The 18,456-nt window shown below is 48.8% G+C and overlaps 1 protein-coding gene across 2 annotated transcripts; it reads right to left on the reverse strand.

The window, feature by feature from the left end:
* Positions 1 to 9,511: 9,511 nt before the first annotated feature.
* On the reverse strand, positions 9,512 to 13,870 carry SIX1 (SIX homeobox 1). Of its 2 annotated transcripts, none has more exons than XM_003831636.6 (2): positions 12,865 to 13,870; positions 9,512 to 10,818 (listed from the first exon to the last, which is right to left on the reverse strand). In XM_003831636.6, exons 1-2 carry the CDS (start codon positions 13,422 to 13,424, stop codon positions 10,524 to 10,526), a joined length of 855 nt encoding a protein of 284 aa, XP_003831684.1. In that variant the 5' UTR covers positions 13,425 to 13,870; the 3' UTR covers positions 9,512 to 10,523. The 2 variants fall into 2 exon arrangements, with proteins under 2 accessions (XP_003831684.1, XP_063452151.1); XM_063596081.1 differs by having other exon boundaries at positions 12,924 to 13,726.
* Positions 13,871 to 18,456: the final 4,586 nt, after the last annotated feature.

Here is an 18,456-nt window from a genome sequence, read left to right on the forward strand (position 1 = left end):
TTGTGCCACTGCAGCAAGCCATGATCGTGCCACTACACTCTAGCCTAAGCAACAGAGTGAGAGCCTGTCAAAAAAAAAAAAAAATCTTTCCAGTAGTAATAACAGTGAAATAACTGTGAAGGGATTGCAGTGCATGAGGATCCATCCTTAAAAACACCTACCACAGGCATACTCCACCTACTCTCTAGGTTTCATATCTACTTGTGCTGGGGTTGTTCCTCCTGCCAATAGTTCTCTGGTTCTACCACTGCATCATTCTAGGGAGAAACAGTCTCCTTCCTGTTCCTCTCTCCCCGCTCCCACTTTTACCCAAGAAAATTTCAGCTATGCATTTTGCTTTCAATAATACCTGAATGAGAAAGTCCTTGAAATAAGAGAAGGATGTATTATATGTCAAAATGAGCTATTCATCCCTGGTGATCATTAGAGTGTCACAAGAGAAGAAATGTACCCAGGAGGGTCTTGCAAAATTTCAACTCTGGGAATTGTGTTCTATCTAAAGACTCTCCATCATTTCAGCAGCCCATTCATTTACTCAAAAATATTTATCAGGTGCCATTATATCCAGCACTGTGTTAACATCAGCAAGACATTAAATCTTAAAAGTAGTTTCTTATTCTACACTTATGTTGACACATTTAGGTGGGGCCTTAAATTCTCTACTCAGCTAAATGCTTTAGTTCTCTTCTAAGTAATTTATCATTTTCCGTCACATTTAAGTGGGTTTTATTTTTTATCAATAGAATTCTACCATATATAATGACATTTACGTAAAAGTTCAAATCATGAGAAATAGCGATGGCAAAATCCAAGCATTACAGATTTAAATATTCTTCCGGAATTAAATTACTGGAGTTAAACTTCTAGATTCCAGACTCACAGTTTCAAGAAATAAATTTCAGCTTTGACTACCCTCAAAGTCTAATCAAGCCCTATGTCTTCATAGAATAACTTGCGTTTCTTTTCGTGATCCAGAAAAGGAGGAAATGGCCATAATCTGCCCTCACTACAAACTCTAGCATCACGGGAATTTTCCCAGGCGGCTTTGTGGCAGTCTAAGGAGGCTCCAAGCATGTTATAACTGCTATTCATTTAACGTCTATTGTGCCAAGCACTTTACGTTCAAGACTTTGGCTAATTTTAAGCTTCCCTTGCAGTCTAAATATTGTAGTTCCTATTTTCCCGAAGAGGAAATCGAGGCTCAGAGATGTTAGTTAACTTGACTCAAACCAATGCAATTTGTGTGTGCCAGCGATGCATCTGTGACATTGCCCCATCAATTCTCTCCACAATGTGTTTGTACGTTTAAGAAAGAAAAAACAATCATCCGTGAAGGTTGAGGAGAGAGATGGGGGTTGATAATGTTGTCTGAGAAAGATTTCTGAACACAAGGGGAAATTTAAAAAGAAAATTCTGTAACAAAACAAACCAGTCGCAGCTGTTTGGGTTAAGGGGGAAAACTCGCCTTGAGGGGTCCTGGGTATACTTCCTCCTATCTACGGCTAGGCTGCGCCTGCATCAGGCGTGGTGATTGGCAGGCGCCTACGGCCCACGCAGAGATGGCCGCGTGGGGGTCGGAGCGCCAACTTCTCAGCTCCCCTTCTCCCATGACCCTCACCCCCCACACCATCTTCAGCCGCCCACTGGGAGCTTCCTCCACCCCTACCCCCCAGTGCCGGCGAGGCCCCCTGGCAGATGGAAGCTGCTGACTGATGGGGGCTGCCGAGCGCGAGGGAGCTGAGTGAGGCCCTTGCGCCCTAGGCGGTTGCACCCCGGACCCCTGCAGCTGTGGACGCCGGAGCTGTGCGCAGTCATCCTGAGCCAGCCCGCGGGGCCCGATCGGAAGGGACGCCTCTCCTAAGAGCTGGCCTGGAGTCCTGGAGCCTCCAAGCGGGCAAGTAGGGGCCGCAAAGGCTGGGCTGGGCCTCCGCTGAGGCCCTCGGGGTCCTCTGGGCCCTCATGGCCTGGAGGCCGCGCGGCCCAAGCCCCTAGAGCAGAGGCCGCGCTAGCCTGCAGGGGTCGGCGCAGGGCCGGAGGCAGCGGCTTTTCCTTCCCACTCCGGGTTGACCCTAAAGACACGATTTAACGTGGCGGCGGCAGCTGCCCACGCTGTCTGGAGGAGCAGGGCGCCTGGGATGCGGCGGCGAAGCTGGCCCGGAGGGGGGCCCAGGCCTCACGCGCCCGGCTTTCTCCCAGCTCTCCTCCTCCTCCTTCTCGGGCTCAGAAAGCCTTCCAGCCGCGGCCCCAGCCCTCCCCCCAGCCTGTGCTGGGCTCCGCTTTCCCTCCATCAACTCCAAGCCGAATTCAATCCGAGAAGGCTCCTTTGAGCTTTTGTGTTTGCTGGGGGAGATGTGGGCGCAGGAGGGATCGCGTTACAACTTTCATTTCCTGAAATGTTTGAGGGAACATCCAGGGTTTTTATCCCCACATCAGGCCGGGCGATGGGCTCGAGTTTCAGGCCTTGTCACTCAGCTGTCACCAAACAAACGAAGCTCTCAGAGCCCAGGAGAGGGAGAGCTACCTGCTATTCATGACCCCTGGAGCAGGTGATCGCTCATGGGAAAAACAGGTAGAATTAATCATAGGACTGTTCTCTGTTTCCTCTCCTTTTTGGTAGACCTGCCCACAGTGCGAAACCTATCAGCAAACAAATTAACTCTTTCTTGTCACCCAGGGGAACTAAAAATACGGTTTTAGAAAATAACTAAAACACACACGTTTCTCACCAAATGACAAAATGGGAGTTGGAAGGAACATCTTACATCCCGCCCTACCTTGCAATTTCTTAGTTTGTGGGATTCTCAACTTGGTAGGATTTAGAACTTGGGGAAACTGGTAGAGAATGAGGCATTCTGATGTTACCTGGTCCTACTACTGGATGGAGCCCCAGGTGTGGTCCCTGAACTCAGGTAGATTTCAACATCTCCTTCTTGGCTGGGTGTCAATGCAGTTGGGCTTGATCCTACTAAAACAGAAAATCTCTACTCCAACAGGAATTTCTAAGAAATTTCTGTAAATTAGTGTTTTGCTTCCCCCAGCCTCTTCCCTAAGTCAATCATGTTGAGCATCCATGTTGGCTTCTGTGTTAGAAAATCCAAATGCTTTTGAAATCTCCCCATTCATTTCAATTCTAACTTAATCCTAACAGTTTTTTTTTAAAAATTACTTCTTGCCTTAGTTGAACTAAGAAAGTTCAGCATACTGGCGTTGTTTTTGTAGATACTGTTTAATGGCTACTTATTAAATATTACAATACAAATTTCAAAGTGTATCTTTATTTTGTTTAGTTCTACTTTTCCCTTTTTTACATCTCTTTCCCTTCCCTAGAAAATAAAAATAAAGAAAGAAAGAAAAAGAGGAAATTCATCTGGACTTGCTTCTAAGATATATTGATACTGGAAAAGTTAGGCAAGATGGCTTGGGAATCTTCAACCAGACTGATTTTTTTTTTTAAGTAGAAATATGGTAAGGGGCCAGTATTGTCATTCTGCCTTTCAGTTCTTCCATAAAAGTTTTGTGTGTGTGTGTGTGTGTGTGTGTGTGTGAGAGAGAGAGAGACAGACAGACAGAGAGAGGAATCAGGAGATATACTGTATGTAAAATAATCCTCCTGGTCCTCTTCATGAAGATTTTGTCTGTTTATTTTTAAAATAGCCATTGGTTCCAGATTCCCAGAGCTGATTTTCTTAGATTAGCTATTTGTACTCAGAGGTAGAGCCCTGAGCAATATTATTCTTCAATTAAAATCAAGAACTTGACTTTAGGAGGAAGCATGTTATGTTTATATAACATCTGCAATGCATAGAAAATATTCACCACACATATCTGAAGACAAAGCTTCAATTGTTTAAATGTTCTTTTCACTTCATAGATACTAAGGCATGTTGATCTTCTATCGAGCTTAATTTTTTAAAAAGCTTGTTACCTACTTTCATCTCCAAGGCATTTTAAATAAATACAGAGCTAATGCTGTCTTCCTTGTAACTACCTCCTTGATTTAAAGGTAAAATTACCTTTTGTAAAGTATTGCAGGCTGCCATCTCACCCTCATACATGTGCATTTTCTCTACAAGCACTCCACCAAGTCCCCACCACTACCAGTCCCCACCACTATCACAGGCAAAAGTGCTGCAAAAGTTAAGAGGAATATGACTGCATACCGAGTTTAATATAATAGCTGTGTGAAGGCCAACACAAAATGTCACAATTACGTGGGTTTGGTTTGGTTTGTTGGCTCTTTTGGGGGGTGGAAGGGAAGAGGTAAGGAGGTGTTCACAATCCCATTGTCTTTTCCTGGTATTTAGACTATTTGGAAAACTGGCAACTCAAATTAAAACTGAAGTATTGCAAAGCAACTAAAGTTTTTCCTTGAGGGGGAAAAAAAGGAGAGTAGTTAAGTTTGTAAAAACACTTAATAACAAGAAAAGAACATCTAGAAGGTTGATTTTACAGGCATCCTGGCTGGCATCTGCAGATTTTCTATCAAGGATGTCTATGAAATGTTCTTTAACATTTCAATATTCTTTAAGAATCCTGACACTTAATGGCTTATGTCAGTAAAAATATGTAGTCTAGACTGTTTTTCCCCCCTTTAATATCCCACATGCATATCAGCTCAGGTCTTAAACCACCACCAACCCCCCACTGCTCCCCTCCCCCCACCACCAAAGAATGTTTCTACTGTAAATAAGTCATGGCATTTTAAAACCAATAATCAATTTTAAATCACTAATTAAAATAAATTATATAGAAACGTAAAGTAAATTTGCCTTGTGTTAATCCACGAGTGTTTCTACTTGGGTCTACTTATGTCAGTCTCATAAAACACTGATCTTCTAAGTTAGCATGGAAAGGACAGGGGACCAGATGAAGGGAGGTGGTATACATTTCCATGCCTTATTATAGTAACTAATTTCCATGCCTTATTATAGTAAGCAAAGAGCCAGAGTCTCTCTGTCTACTTATTTATCTTTTTAATGGCAACCACTAATGGCAGTAAAGAAGGGAGAGTACCCAATATCACCTAACCATACTTTAATTACAGTTGGGTAGCCACTTCAGGTAAGCTTAAGTATGTGTTAAATCTGAAGTTAACTGTTTTCTCTTTCCAAGATAAGATTGTTTGAGTTTTGGGTTTTAGGTTTTTGCTTGTTCCTCCATTTTTCTGTTTAATCACAAAAAAAAGAATGTTATTTCAAGAATATTTAACATCTGGCAAAGGAAAACAGTGAGCACTCTCCCGAAAGGAGAGGGAGGAGGGAAGATTCTCAGGTAGCAAAGCGGAAGGGAGCAAACCTTAAGGTGATGGGTTGGACTCTACCTGCTGAGAACTGGGGTCTCAGCTGTCCATTAACAAGTTAAAAGGCGAGAAACTTAAACTCCATTGGAGAAGAGACAGGCGTCCACGCGCCTCAAGCAGTCTCTTTCTCTTTGTTTTTAAACGCTACTGCAGTGTTGTTTCTCGCTGTCTGAAAGGACCACAGCGTCTGAAACCCTGATTGTCATCCTCAGTGGGAGAACAGGTTTCCAATTTCATCAGCTGGACCCAAGTTGTGTGTGTGAGTACTTGGTTTAAAATATTAGAGAAAATGCAGCCTTTCCAGGGCAGCGCTTTTTCTGGGTAGACCAATAGCCAACAACTCGCCTATGATTTTGGCTATTTTTGTTCCTGGCTGGCTCACACCACTCGTATCTAACTCAACCCCTTTAGATACTCTTCCAGGTGGAATTATTGGATTCGGTCAGAATGGGGGAGGGGCCACTATGCCCTTAAGAGGCTCAGAAGTGCCTACCTGGCTAAGGTCGCGGAACACGCGTGCAGGCGATGAGACTGAGCCTTCGGGTCCCTCAGTGTGAATTGTCCATGGGGGCGAGGTGGGGACACACACCAGTGCGCTGGCTTCGGGCAGCTGAAGGAGGTAGTTTCCGAGAGTTTTTAGAGTCCCCTCCAAGGGAAAGCTTGGAAAAAAGAGAAATGGAGCGGAGAGAGCACGTGGGCTACCAGCGACCACCCTCACCTTAAACCTAACCCACCTGTCCCTGTCAACGCCACCCTAACAAATCAGGGCAGAAGGTGAGCCGCGACAGCCTGACCCGAAGCGCGCTGCAGACCTAGGCTGGTGCCTTCCCCTTGGGGCCAGGGCTGTGCGTGGGGGACAAGGCCGCTGCTCTCCCTAGGGCCGCTGGCTAAGAAGGAAATACCTGACCTGGCCCCACCAAGAAAGTGGAGCTCCTCCACCCCCAGTTCTGCTGGAGACACTAGAAGCCAGGGTCCCTCTCTCTGCCGCGGGAAGTTCTAGCGACAAGCCCAGAAAGTGACGCCCTCTCTACCTGGCACCCCTCCTCAGAGCGCGCGGGTGAAGAGTTTGGGACCGAAAACCAAAGCCAAGACCCCAGGAAGCGAAGAAGGAGACAGGAGGTGTCTGAAGCAAGAAGGGCACTGGAGAATCGGCAGCAGGGCCTAGGCCGCCTCCGAACCAGGATCCAAGGCCTGCACCATCTGCCCTGTGCGGGAAGCGCGGGGCCTGGGAGCCAGGGAGCGCTCACACCTGCGGTCGGGCAGGAGGCGCAACGCGCTGCCAGGGCGGCTTTATCCTGCCGCCACAGGGCGGGGACCAGCCCGGCTCCGAGTGTCCAGCGCCGCTCACGTGCCTCGCCTGGAGCTTAGCTCTCAGACTCCGAAGAGGGCGACTGAGACTTGGGCCTGGGAGTTGGCTTCGGGGTACCCAAGGCGACGACAGCTGAGTTGTACCACGAAGCTCAGGCCGAGGCCTCCTCCCTTGTCTGGCCTTCGAATCCATACTGGCAGCCTCTCCTCTCAGGCACTCCGCGGGCCGGGCCACTAGGCCCCCTGCTCCTGGAGCTGCGCTATGATCCGGGTCTTGAGATGCGCGCGATTCTCTCTGAACCGGTGGAGAGGAGGCTCTGCCCCGCGCGGAGCAGAGGACAGCGGCGCCCGAGCTTCCCGCGCCTCTCCAGGGCCCAATGTCAAGAACAGCCTCCGAAGTGCGCGGATGACAGGAAAAGATCTTCAGTTCTTCTGCCGCTAGAGAAGCGCGGGATACAAGCCTCTATTGGATCCACAACCTGGAGTCCTGCCTTCGGACTTTGCCAAAGACTTGCAGGCGGTGGGGAGGCAGTAGGAAATGAAGCCCCCTCCAGCCTCAGCCGCCGCCGCGTTCAGTGCAGCAGCAGCAGTGCCACTGCCACAGAGCAGAGGAAGGCCCGCTCCGCGCGAGTTCTGTGCCAGGTGTCCCGTTGGCCCCCAGCGGACAAGGGAGAGCCGCTAATAAGGGTCGCTGCTCAGCAAACTCAGAGCTCATCCATAAGTGCCAACGCCACTGCCTCTTTCTGGAAGCTTCCACTCCGGCCCGGGGTCCGGCCCCAGCCACGCTGTCCTAGCCCAGAGAACAGGTTCAAGAACGGTGGTGCCCGGCCCCAGCGGTGCCCTTCTCCGTCCCTGTAGCTCGCTGGGCTCTTGAGCCCCTACCCACTAAGCCAAAAATTCGGGAACCGGGAGCCAAACCCCTTGGCCTCTGAGAATTTAGGAAGCTTCGTTTTCAGCCAAGAGGTCAAGGCGAGCAGAGAGTGGGGACTCGAACAATCGCGTGTTTAGGTTTAAAACGTTAAAAAATAAACATCACCCGAGTGTTAGAGTTTTTTTTTTTTTTTTCATTTCACTTGGCACAATGCTGTATGGTTTCGTCCTACAAACTATTTATAAGCCGTTGTTCATTACTTTTGGCTACCGTTATGACATCTGTAGAGGAGAAACGAAAAGTGGCTTTAGATTCAGTTAAACTGCGACGCCCAGAAGGTAAACTGGAGGTCCCTTAACAGCTGGTTCTCGAAGATTTCCTCGAGGGAAGAAAAAAATATGGTTAGTTTCCCCTAATGATCTCTCTGAAATGATTGCCAAAAAAACTCAAAGCAATATCCAGCTTTCTCGCCTCCTCCTGCTCGCCCCTTTTACCCAGACTGAGCCGAGGATGGCGGAAGGAGGCACATTGTGCAATTTCTTATTAAACACATCTGGAATATGCGCGCTCTGGATTTAGTGCCAGGGGTTTTACAAAGAGTTTATGACTGTGACAGAAAATTGTCCTTTTAACAAGTTTACAAGCAGTAATCACGGGGGCTTTTACAGGACCAGCCCTCTTGCTCCTCGCCGGATCTGCAGACATTTCCAAGATTCACCAACTAAGGGAGCAGGAAGTGGGCCGGGGCGCCCTGCGAGACACAACTTCCACGAGCCTAAAATTATCCCAGGCGGAGCTGGGAGAGTGGAGGGTAGTCACCGGAGTAGGAAGAGACGGCATGTAAGAAATTAAAGTAATTGGCCCTTCCTATTTTCCAGAGAGATTTCCGCAGCGTCCTTTGAAGCCTGTCAGGGTCATTGAAAGCTATCTTTGTGCAGGGTGTTTGTTTTGGGGAGTGAATGTGAAGAATGTGAGGAGATTCCCTGTGAGAGCCCCTCCTGCAGAGGGTGGCATTTCTCCGTGGCCCAAGACAGGGAGAATAAACACCCTAGTGACTTAAATAAACACCGACTTAATGATCCAAAACACTAACAAGGGAGATTGGGACCCTGAGCTCCCAAACCAAATGATGGTCTCTGAGTGGCTGTGTGCACATCTGTCCATCACTGAGGGGGAAAAACGACTTTATAAGTAAAAGTGTGTACAGTTAAGTACAGTGAACATTTCTCCCTGGAACTCAAAGCTATTTGACAGTTTTAAAAAATAAGAAGGCCTTGATTTCCCCAAGCACACCTCAGTTTTCTAGACCAGAACAGAAATAGGAAAGAGTAAGAAAGAAATAATATATTAATGGTGACAATTATAGATGGGAAAAAATCAAAATTGTGAAACTGTCATGTCAGAAAATAAATAGATTCTCCCTGGGGAACAATATTTTACAAAGCACAAGCAAGCCAATCCTGTTATCCTGAGTAGAATTTTAATAAATAATGCCATTTGTTTCACTAATTTTAAAAGCTAAATACAGAAGATACATCATTTTGCCCCAGGCAAAAATAATATGGAGCCTACATGATTACTGGGATTTTTCTAGACACCATCCGGCAGCACTGCAAAAGAGCTCCTGTCCTGCTGGTCTGCTTTCTATTTGTACAAATTAATTCACAATGTTTCTATCCTTGTTCTCCTTCCCTTTTTTGTCTTCAAGCAGATAAATTATTTTTACTTTCACAGTCTTGTCATAAACTTGTTAACACAAAAGAGTTTAGTTAACATATGAATGCTGTGAAGAGATAGTGGTAAACAAAATTGCATATCTAAATAATAGAAGTTAATAAATACCCCAAGGCTAAATTCACTCTTTCTGTCATATAATTAATCTAGTTACTAGTCTTGGTTCAGATGATGGCCTTCAAAGTACCCTGCAATTCACAGCCACCATTAAGTAAGAAAGAAAAATATATTAAAAAAAAAAAAATAGGGCCCAATGACAGCAATACACCACTCACCTTTCAGAAACAGAATCATACTCCTGGTGTTCTACTAAGTTTTAATTTAGACTGCTTTAGGTACAATAGAAAAGAAACCTGAAAACACATGCTGTTTTAGTAACAAATACCAGGTTGCCAGATTCGTTGGCATACCTTTGCAAACTAGAAACTAGAAACAGGAGAAACCCTTTACAGGAGTAGGCTACAGATATGAAAGCTTTGAGGGCATGAGTAATGGCATTCAGGAAAGTGTTTTTTCACATTGGTACATTTTTAGAGTTTGTCATTTAAAAAAAAAAACCCAAGAAAACAAACAACAACCAAAAAATCCCACTAAATTTGACAAAAATAGTTGCATTACTAATGGTCACGTCTATTTCTGTCTCACATAGAGAGCATTAAGACATTTAGGCACTTGTTTTTTCCTCCTAATACTGGTCTTTTATTTTAATCTACATTAAATTGTTTAACACTAAATATGAAAAATGTAAACTTAATTTTTCCTCATCAAAGAAAGTTATAGATTGTATTTTTCCTGTTCACCTTAAGAATGTAATCAGTTCTTCTGAGCCTGGAGGCTCTTATTTTCACTATTTTTATCTCCCTTTCTCTTTCTCTTTCCATTTCCTTTCCCTCTTCACATTTCTCCATATATAAATTAAAAGAAATAATGAAAATCCAGTTGATTTGCAATTCCCATTCATTGAAAAAAAAGAAAGGCTGCTGAAACAGGCGTATCAGTTGCCCAGAACTCAGACTGGGTGCCTGGGTGCTTTTGTTTGTTTGGGTTTTTTTTTTTTTTTTCCCCCTGATCTCTGCATTGGGAAGGAAAATGCAAAAGTGGAAAGAGTTGGAGAGAAGAGGAGATTAAGCTTGAGATCGCTGTTGGTTTTGATTTTTAAAAAGATATTTGTGAAAGTCCACCATTCCTTTATGCGCAAAGAACTGCAGAAACAAGCTGCAAAAATGTTCCTGATTTCTATTTACAAGTGTCCCTAGTCGCTGCAGTGGTTGCTGCTCCAGGAATCCCTTCGAGGCCCCAGTCCCTCCCCACTTAGGACCCCAAGTCCACCAGACTGGAGGTGAGGGGGCCGAGCAGAGAGTCTTGGAGCTGATGCTGGTGGGTCTGCAGGCCGTGACTGGGCTGCGAGGCTGTTAAGCCCGGGAGAGAATAGTTTGAGCTCCTGGCGTGGCCCATATTGCCCTGCAGCAGAAGGACCGAGTTCTGGTCTGGACTTTGGGGAGGTGAGAATTCCTCTTCTGAGCTGGACATGAGCGGCTTGCCCCCTTCCAGAGGAGAGAGTTGGTTCTGCTTGTTGGAGGAGGAGTTATTGTTTTCGGTGTTCTCCCTAAGAAATAGAGGACAACACCATATGGTTAAAAAAAAAAAAAAAAGTAGGTTAAAAAAAAAAGTGTGAGATGGAGGGAGGGGAGCTGGAAGGAGGAAAGGGCCATTGTGCAATCTGTCACCAACCCAAATGGAGGAGCTCTACCCTTCCACCCATCCCCAAGGGTAATGGGGGAGGTGAGGAGTCAGAGGAACCTGGAGAAATGGAGAGCTACGGACAGAGCCTCCTGTTAGGAGCCAGGTCCTTTTCTCTTCCAGATTTCAGAAAGTGATAGATTAGCAGGATTTATTTGAAACATACAAAATATATGTTTTAAATTTTGTTCAAGCAGTTACATTTAAATACATATAAACTAGCAACATATTTAAATGTAACTGAAAATCTTTCAATAAATAGATATTGGTGATAAAGAAATGATAGAGGACAGAGTCCAACGCACAAATGTTTGGGGTGAATCAAGTCCATTGCCTTGTTCGCATATGAGGAGACAATTAAACATCCCGTTTTCCTGCCCCCGCCCAGAGTTGGTGGTTTTGCAGACACAGAACAGGTCATGGGAAGTGGTGCCCAGCGCGGCCCAGTGACCTGAGTAAACACAGGGAGCGCAGCCAGTCTCTGATTTCATCTGGAGTCGGCCCTCGGGCCTGGCTTATAGGACGGCCGTTTTGTAACTAAAGGCTAACTGCAACCATACAATCCCTGTTCCTGTGTTACTCGCTAACTCTTCAGCCCCTCGTGTCCCCCTCTCAAACTTCCTACCAACACCCACCCCAACCCATCCTTTCTGGGCAGGGGAAACTTCGCCGCCCCGCACAGGCTGCCAGCGGGCGCGGCGCGCTGGGGCGTCAGTCCCGGCACTCGGTACCGGTTAACTTCAGGATTTCGCTTCCCTCGCCGCTTCCGCCTTCCGAGTGCTCGTCAGTCCTCCCGACTCCTAGCGCCTGTCTGTCACCTTTCTTTCCCCTTATCCTCACAGTCTCTGTCTCCCGACAAACCCATTTCAGCAGAATTTATCCTGGCTCTGGTTTTCCACCAAGGCAAGAAAGGAAGCAAGATCTTCGGCCCCTAGTCTTGGAAGCGAACAAAGGAAAACCTAACCGGCCCCTGCGCTCAGGTTTTTCCCCAAACTCTTTGGCTTCGCGGAGCGCTCTCCCCGCCACAGCCACCTCCCCACCGTCCTTCTGAATCTCTGTCCGAAACTCTATAGAGAACAGAAGGAGCCTGCCTAGGTGGCCGAAGGTGTTGCCCCGAGGTGGGGGAAGGTAGAGACCAATTTTTTAAATATTGCCTTGTGAGCTCCAGTGCGAGAGAGGGCTGCGACTGGAGACCCTTTCCTCGTCTGGGCATGCGGCGCGGTCAGCCAGACCGACGGGCTGCAGTGCCGGGCCACGCGCGAGCGAGCACGGCGAGGATCAACCCTTTCTTAATTTGGGGCGCCGGGGAGTAAATGCAGCGCCAACTCTCCCCAAAGCTCTCTTTTTGTTGTATCTTTAAAAGACTCCTCCCTTTGTCCAGCTAGTGAGAAATGAAGCAGGCTACCTCTAAACCAAAAGACTATCAAGAGAGAGCTGTGGAGAACCGGGCAGGAGTGGGGGCAGAGCCAATGTCTCAGGCCAGCTTCACCCCTCTGGGGAGCAAGAGGAGAGAGGTTCGCGAACCTCAGCTCCCACCAAACCCCTTTCCTTGCGACACCAATCAACATTTCACTGCCCGTTGATTTAGAAACTCACTCTCCACCCACCACTCATAGCCGCGGCCAGCCAGGGAGGCATGAAGACCAAACCTAGCGCCAGTATTTCCCGACACTCACATCCCAGAGAAACCCACGCGCGGGTGCTCAAAGCAAATGAGGCCCCATCCTTAGCAAGGAACCTCAGAGTTCATGAACTTTCGCTGCAGCGCCGCGGAGGGCCTGCGCGCCGCCCCGTGGACGGGCTCCGGCCGGCGGGGAGGACTTGGTGGCTGGTGCCTGCGGGGGCGGGAGGGGGCGGAGGAGAAAGGACGGCTTCCTGGGGTCGCCCGAGTCGCGGGAAGCACGCCGCGTACCTTTCCTTGGCCTCCGCGGCCCGGTCTCTTTGCCTCCGGTTCTTAAACCAGTTGCTGACCTGGGTGGTGGTGAGGCCGGTGGCCTCGGCCAGCTCCCGCTTCTCACGCGGCGATGGGTAGGGATTGTGCGCGTACCACTCCCGCAGGACACCCCTCGACTTCTCCTTGAAGCAGTAGCTGGTCTCCTCGCCGTCCCAGATGGTGCGCGGCAGTGGAAATTTTCGGCGCACCCGATATTTGCCCACGGCGCCCAGGGGTCGGCCGCGCAGCTTCTCGGCCTCCACGTAATGCGCTTTCAGCCACAGTTGCTGCAGTTTGGGGTGGTTGTGAGGCGAGAACTGGTGGCTCTCCAGGATCTTGTAGAGCTCACGGAAGTTGCCGCGGTGGAAGGCGACCACCGCCTTGGCCTTGAGTACGCTCTCGTTCTTGTGCAGGTGGTCGCAGGCGGGCAGTGACCACAGGAACCTGCCCAGGCGCTCCAGGTTTCCGCCTTGCTGCAGAACCTCGCACACGCACGCCACTTGCTCCTGCGTAAAGCCAAACGACGGCAGCATCGACATGGCTGGGGCCTGCCGGGGCGCACGGCCCAGGCGCACGCGGCAGGGAGCAGAGCCGAGAGGCAGGGGGCGGCGGCCGCAGGGAGTGGGGCGCGGCTGTTCCTAACCTCCTCCTTAGGCTTTGCAAAGGCGAAAACCGGAGTCGGAACTTGGCGGTGGGCGGCCAAGGAAGAGAAGGCGGAGGAGTAGGGGACGTTCTGGACACGGAACGGCCGGCGCACTCAGTAGCCTTTAAGGCCTTGCTGCCTCCGACTTCCCGCCCGGTGGATGCTGCTAGTTGCCGGGGAACTTGGTTTCTGTTCTCCCCGCAGCGGCCTTAAAGCGCGCAGCGTCCCCGGCACGCTGATTGGCTGCCGGCGGCGCCTATCCGGGGCTGGCCAGCCAGCGCGCCGCCCGGCTGGGCAGAGAGGCCGCACCGCCCAGAGCGGGGAGGGCGAGGCTGCGGAGCTGGGGGTTGGGGGTGTTGCCCGGGCTGCGCGGGTAGGGAGTGGTGGGAGGAGAAGGAAGAGGAAAGGTGGGAAGCCAGTTGGGGTCTGAGGGAGCTGCGCTGCGGAGGTGTGGGGAGGTAGGGAGCGGGTGAGCGCGTCAGGACCCTGCAACGCGGGACCCGTCGCCAGTATCACCTAAGGGGAGTCGCGCACAACTCCGCACAAATCAATGACTCCAAACCTTAATTCCTCCCCTCTCCCTCCGTACTCTTGTCCTCATCCCTTGCAGACTTGCCCTCCCCCGGTGAGCTCATATTTAATTACTTTAATGTTGGAATGAATAAATAATGGATTGATGAATAGCTTATGGAACGCGATAAATAATTCAAGAGCAGACCAGGGTCCGCGCATGCAGCCTCTGGAAGAGTGGCTTCTCTTCGGGTTGGCTTCAGCTCGAGGAGTCCAACCCTATTTCCTCCTCCCTCCCCCCACCAACTCCCACTGTCCTCCCCCCACTGCTGCACACCACCCTCCAAAGGGCACAAGTACTCCCAGTCGGACAGCGTTTCCCTCGTTCACAAAAGACCTCCATGATTTGAGACCAGGCAGAGAGCTGTTTAGAGCATACTTGCTGAGCACCTAGAGACTCCGAGCGTTCATTTGTGATTTGGTATCTTAATGTTCTGCGATTGAAACCAGCAGGTTCCTGAAGCTTCTGGACTCAATTTCCCCATCTGTGCGGTTGTGTTTTGCAGTGCCACCTCTGCTACTGAGGAATGCCGCGAGGCTTTACTTGCTATTAGCAAAAATGCTTTGGGAACCTCGTACGAAAGGCGCTGGATGTGGTGTAAATTAAATAAAACTGTGCCCGGCTCCAATAACCGTCCGGTTGTAATATAATCCTTACCCTGCTCTGAGAGGGACACTGCCCTCAAAGCGAGAACGACAGCGGCTCCAAGAAGATTAAATAAAGAGGTGTGTGTGTGTGTGTGTGTGTGTGTGTGTGTGTGTGTGTGTGTGTTGCAATGCTGGCCTATTTTGCTGCCAGGGAATGAGAGATGCACTGCAATTTAAGTCCCATCATCTGCTGTTTTGTTTATGTGTGGAGAATGCTTAGTAAAACTGCACAAACAAATGAAGTTGTAATTATCTTAAGCCTCATTTGCACACCTAGTTCCAAAGCAATTATTAAAAAGATTTTGAAAACAATTAGCCTCTCTAAACAAAGATAATCTATTGTCAGTAGCTGAGACTAGCAGGAGATAAGAACAATGCGTGGAGATAAGGGAAGCCAAATGGTGGAAGGAGAGTGACTTTGTGACTATACTTATCTCTGATTAGATAAGTTCAAAACAGAATTCTAAGTACACTTCAAAAATGCTTTTGATTTCAATGTGCCCTCTTAGTGAGTGGTGAAGAACAAACTGTAGGCTCCTTAAACTGGCTTGTCTTCTTCAAATATGTTTTGATTCCTTTAGCCAAAGAGCCCAGCACTACAGAATCTTTTGCATATTGAGATGCAAGTGGGAGAAGGAGAAGCATGTCTGGGTTTCCCCTTTTATTATTAATATGGTTTTAAAATGATGCACCCAGTACAGTGCACCCGCAACATACATTCTAAACTCATAAAGGGTTCCCACCTCAGGGCTGCCACATGGGAGATTCCAAGTAGACAGGAAGCTGCTTCTCTGCTGAACATAATGCTTTCTGCATCCTTGAAACTCTTGCTTATTCCATGCAATTAGATCTTGGAAGCAGATGCTGATATTTCATTACCCTAGGCTTTTTTTTAAAAAATGCATTTAATAGGTGTGCATTCTTTCAAAAGAGCCTCTGCCATATAGTATGCCCAATGACTTTCTAAACTGGAAGCCTGGCACTGCTAAACCCAGAGCCATGTCTGGTAATTTCCCCTCACTGTCTTATTTTAGTGCTTATGATGTTTCACATGAAGTCTTAAGGAGCTGCAGTGCCCTCCCAGAAGGAATGTCTCTGCTTGAAACAGTCCTTATTGACATGGCAGCTGTGTGAGGACCGGAACGGAGGCTTAAACCCGGCTCTAAAAATCAGTTAATACCCTAAAGTCTGGAGCAAGTGCGCACAATTACAATGGGGGGAGGGTCTTTAAGCACAACCACGTCTCTTAAAAGACAAACAGTATGTTGAGTATGGGGTGTGCTTTGTAATTAACAATTTTGTATAAGGAAATGAGGCATAGCCTGCACAAATAAGGGCAGGTATAAATTTACAGAGGATGACAGCAGAGATGGCAATTAGACACAAATAGGACCACCTTTTTTCCCCGGCTTCCTCCAGACCTACCTGCCCATTTCTTTTTATCTGTCTTCAAAAGGAACCAGGACGTACTATACATTGCCGTCATCTGGGAAGACGACGTGTAGAAGGTGTGATTGCGGGAACCCGGGCAGAAAAGAGGTGTTCTTCCTCGGAGGCCGTGACTGGGCCGGCCAACATTTTTCCTCCCGCTTAATCCAATAGATCGCGTAACTGGAAAGGGAAAGTGCTATGCGCTTTATACCAAGGAGTCTACCTGCTATTTCGATCCCTCGGTTAGGGGAACCAATTGTTATAAATGTTAATTATTGGCTCGGATATATAAGGTTTCCCAAAATGGAACCTTTCACTGAAAACCGCTGAAAGAGGTAAAATGACATGAATTTACAAACCACCTAAACTAAATGATCCATTTTAAATCGCACACAGAAAGGTTTGAGTTGTTCTCGTAACATAAAACCTTTGCTGTCAATGCAAATCGCACGAAAAGCAGAGATGCGTTGGAGATTTAAAGGAAATGAGCAACTCTAGCCAGCCGGCTGCTGCCCTCGCTGCAGCGCGGCTCGGGAGGGAACACCGCTGGCAAGGAGCGCCCGATGCCAGGTTTCGGCTCTCCAGTGCCTCCTCTGTGCAGGTAACGGCCGCGTGCGCTTTAGTCGATGAAAAAGCATTCAGTGGGACAGCATTAGCTGTTGCTAGGGTTTCTCGGCTGGGTTGACAGGCCTTGATGCAAACACCCCTAGCTGGGACCCACTTGTTTCCCTTCTGGCTTGGAGCAAGATAGTTTGGGGCTCCCGGGCCGCTTTCTTGGAATTCTTTGACCATCCAGAACGACGGTGAGGATTCTACTCTACCTACAAATATTTGGAAAGGGAGGGCATAGAGAGGTGTTTCTTCAATAAATTCGTGTCATCGCTCTGGGGCAGTGCGGAGACTCCCCAAATCCGGGCTGAAGTGCCAAAATTCTTTTTCCTCTGCTTAGTCGGAAACTCCGGGTGCCCTCGACCCTTGGGAACTCCGGCTCCGATGGCCGGCGTGGCGCCGGAGCAGCAGCCCACCTGCTCCTGGGGGACGCCGCTCCCCGCGAGGTCTGAATAGGCCTGGGGCTCAGGCAGAGAGATTTGCGGACTCAGAGAAGAGAAACCCAAAACCAGTCCATTAGTAAATGAGTTTTGTGTTGTCAAGGTTCTTTCCCATCCACTTGCTGTTCTGAAAAATAGATCACGTTTCGTTATCTTTAGTGGGAATCTGCAACGTGACACCGGATCCGCGCGGCCCCCGCCTCCCTCCCTGCCTCGCTCTGCCTGGCTGAGGGGAGCAGGCGGGCCTCCTCAGCTTATTTCTGAACAATGAAGATTTGTCTCTTCCCCAAGTGTATTTATGTATGTATGGAGGGAGGAAGTTTTCTCTTGGAAGCGGGAAGCTCGAGAGCAGAGCCTCCTACTTCTTTGGTGCGAAAACGCTGCGCTGGCCCAAGATTCAGGGCGACTGACGCCCCCCACTACCTCCACCGCCCACACCTGGACAAACAGAGCCAGCTGTGAGCCTGGCTCGCCGCTGAAAACCCTGCCGCCCCGCGCGGCTCCCGAAAATACCATCTCCGTATTGTCTCGAGGTCAGGGAAGGGAGAAAGAGAGAAACACACACTGACTGATGGACCGATTGAGGGTCAAGCACGGGAGGGAGCTCAAACTGGAGGGGAACAGAGCTGGGGTGTGTGTCTTTGGAAGTTATCCTCTCTCTCCCTCTACGTGTGTCCCCGTGGCAAGTCTTTCCCAGAGTGTGTCTCTAACTCTTTTCTCCATCTGAAAGAGGACGCTCGTTCATTCTGTCTGTATGTGAACCTGTTTCTCATTCTCTCTCCTTATCTCTCTCTCTTCTTTCTCATTGTTTTTCCTCTTCCTCTTCTCATCCTCCTCTTCCTTCCTCCTTCCCTCCCTCTCCCTTCCCCTCGGCTCTGGTCGCTCGTTTTTTTCTCTCCGGGACTGGGCGCTGTGAGGTTTCACAGAGTGTGCTTATGTCACCCACTGAGGCAGCGCAGGTAAGTTCTCTTGAAAGTAGACCCTCAAGTCTGGGCGGTGTAGTAGGCCTTACTTGGCGAGAACCTTTCACAGGGAGTGGAGGGCGGGCAATAGATGGTGTAGCCTGCACGGAGGGCGGGCAAAGGTGTATTGGCCACCTAGGGGAGAAAAGGGTTAACAAATTGCCCTCTGAGAAAGCTCTGACCAATCGCCAGGTTTGAGCTAGAAGACCCTACTCAACATCAGATGCCAACTACCTCTCTGGAAAGTGGAGCCAAGGTGTCACAAGAA

Source organism: Pan paniscus, chromosome 15, assembly GCF_029289425.2.
Source record: "Pan paniscus chromosome 15, NHGRI_mPanPan1-v2.0_pri, whole genome shotgun sequence".
Lineage (NCBI taxonomy): Eukaryota > Metazoa > Chordata > Mammalia > Primates > Hominidae > Pan > Pan paniscus.

Excerpts from the sequence above, each read along its gene's own strand:
- SIX1 (XM_003831636.6), bottom strand. The coding sequence starts at position 13,424 with ATGTCGATGCTGCCGTCGTTTGGCTTTACGCAGGAGCAAGTGGCGTGC. Across the intron at positions 10,819-12,864 it reads GCCGCGGAGGCCAAGGAAAG|GGAGAACACCGAAAACAATA; the intron begins GTACGCGGCGTG and ends TCTATTTCTTAG.